We start from the raw sequence: 6,016 nt of genomic DNA, 5'->3' as shown, positions 1-6,016 counted from the left end.
TAGTAATGGCACCTACTCAGGAAAGTATTCAACGTGTTGGTGAGTTAAATTATACAAAAACACCTAGCTTTAAAACACAAAGAAATCAGTAAATCAACTGGGCGACCTGGTATGGAGCATCTCTTACACATCAATGCTAAATGCATTTTTTTTTGTTTGCATTCAGTATCAAATATTTCTCTTTTCTGTATTATTTGAATAGTAGCAATTTTATAAACAAATGTCAAACATGGTCCAGATGCTCAACACTGCATCTTGGCCACGTATATAAGCTAGCTGTGATCCACTGCATGGCTTGTTTAGTAGGGCAACTCTAAGCACAGTCTATTTGAAGCATTTTGCTTGGAGAATGCATCCTTCCTTTCTGAGCGCAGTGGATGGAGAAAGACGAGTATCATGGTCAACCAAGCGATGTGACACAGAGCTGTGGTGTATGTAGCGAGGGCTTGACCTTTGCGCCTCTGTGAGTAACAGGCACTCTGGCTGGCTTTGGTAGGGGGACGAAGCCTGTTTAGGTTCCTCTAATGCGGTTTGTTCAGTCTATGGCACCAATTCTTTTCACAACTTGTCACTGATACCATGTTCATATTCGTAAGTAAAGGTTTTATTATGATGTCCATTTGAGGACACAGTCATGCGCATGGTCTGCAGCAATACTCAAATAGTCTGTGGCATTCAAGCGATAATTGACTGGTATTAACAGGCCCAAAGCGTGCCAAGTTCTGATACCACCATCTGTGTGCCTCAGCGGAAATTCATCAGATTAGTCCACATTTATTTCAGGTTTGGTGAGCCTGTGCCCACTGCAGCCTCAGCTTTCTGTTCTTGGCTGACACAAGTGGAACCCAACATGGTCAAGTAGGCCATCCTTTTCAAAGCTGGAAGCATTGTTATGCTTTTCTGTTCACCACAACTGTACAGAGTGATTATCGGCGCTACTTTAGCCTTTCTGTCAGCTCAAACCAGTCTGCCCACTCCACTGACCTCTCTCTTCAACAAGGCTTTTCTCGTCTGCAGAGCTGCGGCTCACTGGATGTGTTTTTTATTACACCATTCTGAAACTCCAAACCCTAGAGACTGTTGTGCTGAAAATCCCAGGAGATCAGCAGTTTTAGATACACTCCCCATCTGGTGCCACAATCATGCCATGCTCAAAACCACTGAGATCTTTTTTTTCTGTTTTGATGGTTGATGTGAACATTACCTGAAGCTGCTGACCCGTGTCTGCAGGAGTTTATACACTGCACTGCTGCCACATGACCGGCTGATTAGATAATTCCACAAATTAGAAGGTGTACAGGTGTTTAGAATAGGAATATAGAATAATGCTCAGTGAGTGTATTTTCAGGTTCAGTTTGATGTTCTAGTCAAAGGTCAAGATCATATTTTTATTTTTGACATTTTGCATGTTGAAAATGTTAAAGAATTTACTTGCACACAACTCACTCTATACTACAGGTACATTCATTAACAAAAGGTCACCAATAGCCTGCCACTTTGCCCCGTAATAAAACAACCCCCTAAAATGACACCACTAGTTATTTACGAGTTATTTACTGATTATATCTGATTAATAAAAAGCCCAGTGGTGCATCACATAAGCCCACATACATTGTTTACAGTGGTTTCCACAAAAAATGACGACCCTCAGATGAAACTGAGAGCCCGTTTACACCTGCCATTAGCCTGTGATTAACCGTTGATCACGTTCGGATTTCGGATGTCCGCAAGAAAAGCCAGGTGTAAACACCCCACAAAATGCGCTGTGATCGAATTACGGATTATGACTGTATCACTCACACCACATTCGGAGGTGGTCAGAGACGTCCACATCGTCCACATTTAACACAAGTGTGAACTAAATGCGTCTTCTGTGATCGGATTCAGTCAGGCAAGCGGAAATACGTCTGAGGAAATAACATTAATATGATAATTAATCATTATAGATCTCATTCTTACTCTATTTCTCTCTCTCTCTCTCTCTCTCTCTCTCTCTCTCTTTTGTGTGTGTTCATGTGTGAGCATGCAGATGAGAGCAGTGTTACAGAGTTTGTTCCCTTGCAGTTTAAACAGTCTGTTGCATTTTCTGATTAAGCCGTTAAGGGAATGCAAGAACCATCTATTGTTCCACCGCGTCGTAGAAGAACCCCCACTGTTGATCTAAGCTGTTCACAGTCTTCCGGAGCAGGACAGTTTTGATAAGAAGCCACTGGAAGTAAATACAGGAAGTAACACAGAAATGAGGTATGTGTACGGATCCCATCTGGTCACATTGGGAACGTATTTCAATGACAAGTGTAAACAGAATCCAGTCAAAGTAGATCCAGATACTATCCGGATACAAAATGCATGTAAATGGCAGGTGTAAACAGGCCCTAAGGGGCGTATCAGTGATACGGATTTACATTTCCATCCAAATGCTTCGAAATCGCTTCACACAACTTTTCCTAGCCTGCTGTTTTCATCCGGCCTTACATTTAGTCAAATCTACGCTTTGTGATCTTGCTGTAAATGCCACTCTCCAGTAGAATAAAGCAGGATGTAGCGGATGCTCCACGGCTTTAAAAGTAATTACCCTTGCAAACATCCCCTTTACCAGCTGGTGCTTCAGCTTCAAGAACACCTGACACATACATCTCTCTCTCTTTCCCCTCTCTCTCTCTCTCTCTCTCTCTCTCTCTCTCTCTTTTAGTCTCCTCTCTCCCTCCCAGCTGTTGCCCTTGTTTGTCTTTCTCTTTCCCCTTGGGCTCTGAGTTTCCTGTAGGGCTGGGCAGACTCATCGAAAGCCATTTCTTCCAGACTGCTGCGAGACAGCGAGAAAGGGCCTCTCTCTGGCTTTGCTTTCTTTCTTCGTTTCTTTCTCTCCACCTCTTCAGCCTTCCTGTCTTTCAATAGACTTTCAATTCTTCACCCTCTCGTCTTTCGGGAAGGCATCTATAACAACACAGTCTGCCTGAATGTACCTCAGTCTCTTTCCTGGAAATCAGCAAGGTCTTAAAGTTGATGGGAATTACAAGGCCTGCTCATTTGAGGCAACTGCACCAGTTCCCATCCATGCCAAGCTCAAGTACAAGCCCTAGAAAGGGTTATTTGCAGCTAACCAATAGAAAAGTCACTTTTAGTATCAGAAAGAAGCTCTCAGTTGGATGGTTCTTCAGATAAATGGTGATGTAGATGAAATGTGTAAGTCCCAAGCGTCAAGATTCAGTGTTTTGATAGAACCCAAAAAGGATGCAAGGAACACAGACTGAAATGTATGGCTCTATAATGCTTGGATGAAGGAAATTCCTCTTGGCTTCTTGGCTGCAAAAGCAGCGACTGGGGTTTCTTGTCAGACCCCTCCTTTGCTTTCTCTCCGTACAAGGAAGTGAGGCTTAGGGAGGGGGGAGGAAAGACAGACAGTCAGGCAGGCGGTGAGGAAGGGAGGTTTAGGGGAGGCGCAATCATGCCTACTTGTTGGAAAGGCTTAGAGCTGCCAACTAGAAAGTGCTTTGTTTGAAACCCAAACCCCTGTTGACTTTACCACAAGTTAAAGCCTGCAACAGCCTTTCATTCCACAACAGGGTCATCTGAGCTAAAGGTAAGGGATGCAGGCTCACTGACTGTGACATAATAATAAAAAAAGCATTCAATTAAAAAAGGTGCAATTAATCTAGGGAGCAACTATGCATAAACATAAACGCTATATTAATGAAACCAATACACCGCATACCTGCAGGAGATCAAGTGTATTCCATTACCTCTTTACTTCAAGCTGCCAACGCTTTACTTCTTTTCTGCATGTGCAGGGTTAGTTCAGGACATTCTGGGTCCTCTTGTCCTTTCTGAATTCTCCATCCACCCTGACCTAATTTCACATCAGTTTCGAGAAACGCTCCAGTGTTTCTTAAGCTGAATAATGTTTTTCCCTGAACAAAACATTACAAGTGTGCTTTGAGTTAATGGATTTTCTGTTCCTCTCTAAGTACAGGGATATTGCTGTCGTAAAGGACCATATGCTAGATGTGGGAGAAAGATTAGGTTGACAAATGATGTATTATATTCTAAATATGTATTGCTCTAACAGCCAAGCTGCCTCAGAAAGAAGGAATAATACTTCACTTGAGTCCGTACATTAAAACAAATGTGTGTGTATTCATTTTGGACCCTTTCTTATAGTGGCCTTCAAAAATACGCTAAAGCAGGGGTCACCGTTTCAACCAAGCAGTAGCATACGGCGCATTCTATTGACCTCGGCAGTTGGATGTCTGAGCTGGGAATAACACTGCACCCGAGTGGACTGCGCTCTAGTTTAACATTCCGATAATTCAACATTTCATAACATTTCCAAAAAACAGTTTGCTAAAGACGCTAAAGAGTTTCACCCAACTGGTTTGCCAATCCTTTATCAGTGTTTTATGACGAATCTAACCAAAATATGTCCTACCTTTCATGTCCCAGGGTGGCACTGTTAGTGATACCAGTGGATAAGAATGCATTACGGAATATTTTGCTGGATGGTACTGTGTGTACGACTCATAGCAGTGCTAATAAACTGTGTAATGCTAATGCTTTTTGTAGCAGCCATCCTGGATTTTGATCTTGGGGTTGGTAAGGCTCTCCTGACTTTTCAAATAGAAAATCCCACTTATGGATCCTACATGGAACTAGGAAAATCCAACATCCCAGTTTCAACTAAACACAGCATAAGACTAAGACTAACTGATTAAACAAGCAGACATTGTTGTGCTTCTACTTGATCTGCCTGAAGCAGTCACTCAAGCTCTTTTGGTGACCCCTTACCAGAAGCAACATAATCTTCAAAATTTGACCTACAGAACTGTGCAAGTGCTATGAGACCACCCTACATTTATTCAATTTCCAGTCATAATTGAAGTCATTCCAGTCATTTTACAGGAGATATGTCTGAGGAAATTAAACACAGCAAAGAACTTTGCTCCGTGTGTTGTATTCATCAGTCTGGCGGGTTTTATCGCCATCTTACTTAGACTCAAATATTTGTAGAATGTGTAAAACTGGAAACCCCTATTCCCACCACTCAGCCCAGTACAATGAGCACCAGAAAACAGCAGATCTAGCAAACACCACTAACCACACAACAGTGCACACTACATTTAACCATGATCAGCAGTACAGCAGCAACAGTCAGAAGAAGCTGGTGCTCGAGAGACGATGCACAGGACATTACAGATGCCCTGAAGGATGTTGCGTTACCAAGTAATGCCTGGAAAGGTTGATGTGACATCTAGCCACTCCCTCGAACGGTGAATTACCAATCGAGCTGAACAGCGATGGATATCAGCCCCAAAAACACTGATCGGCCCATCTCTACTTTTGTTAACTATGTTCTCTGCTTTTTCTTGACACTTGCACTTTCTGAGTTTCTGAGGTCCTGAGTATTACTGATCAACATTTTTATTACACAGATCAAAGAAGTGCTTATTATAGCTTAAATGAGCAAGACACTCACGGCTGACAGAGCTTAACCAGATCCTGATCTGTGGTGCCAGGGTGCAGGCCGCGGATGTAGAGGTTGGTTTTGCTTAGCTGGTCACCTCCACCGCTGCTTCCATTACTGCTGCTGGTGGTAGTGTTGGGACTGGGCGGTGCCATCTGTTGGGTGGCGGACACATAAGCCTGCTAAAGAAATACAGATGAAGAGAGGTAAAACATGAGTTCCACTCAACAGAAATATACAACAGACTCAAGAGCAGAGAATTCTGGGGTTACAATTATGGGGAGGAGCTCCAAAAGATGAAGTAAATGCAAAATGCAAAAAGAGAATGGTGAATTCCAACTAAAATTATGTTTGGCATCTTGTATTGGCTACACTGGAAAAGATGAAAATGCCTAATGTCATGTGAAAGATACCTCCTCCTACTGTGGATTCTAAGACTAGATTTGGCATCACTTGATGGCACCTCTTAAATGCAACTGAAATCTGAGCTGAATGTAACTGATTGCCTATTGACCGCAACCCTACACCTAACCCCAACCCTTACTGTAACCATACCAT

At 42.7% G+C, this 6,016-nt stretch overlaps 1 protein-coding gene across 3 annotated transcripts in view; it reads right to left on the bottom strand.

The window, feature by feature from the left end:
• Positions 1-6,016, bottom strand: part of rbms2b (RNA binding motif, single stranded interacting protein 2b) — a 35,000-nt gene that overhangs the window by 17,852 nt on the left and 11,132 nt on the right. For 2 of the 3 annotated variants that reach the window (XM_072696410.1, XM_072696412.1), the window contains exon 2: positions 5,471-5,640. In XM_072696410.1, coding sequence (XP_072552511.1) covers positions 5,471-5,640 — 170 coding nt within the window. The remainder of the gene's footprint in view (positions 1-5,470; positions 5,641-6,016) is intronic. The other variant, XM_072696411.1, reaches the window with a different exon arrangement.

Source organism: Salminus brasiliensis, chromosome 14, assembly GCF_030463535.1.
Source record: "Salminus brasiliensis chromosome 14, fSalBra1.hap2, whole genome shotgun sequence".
Lineage (NCBI taxonomy): Eukaryota > Metazoa > Chordata > Actinopteri > Characiformes > Bryconidae > Salminus > Salminus brasiliensis.
The sequence above is the reverse complement of the archived record's forward strand: the minus strand, read 5'-3'. Positions and strand labels throughout refer to the sequence as shown.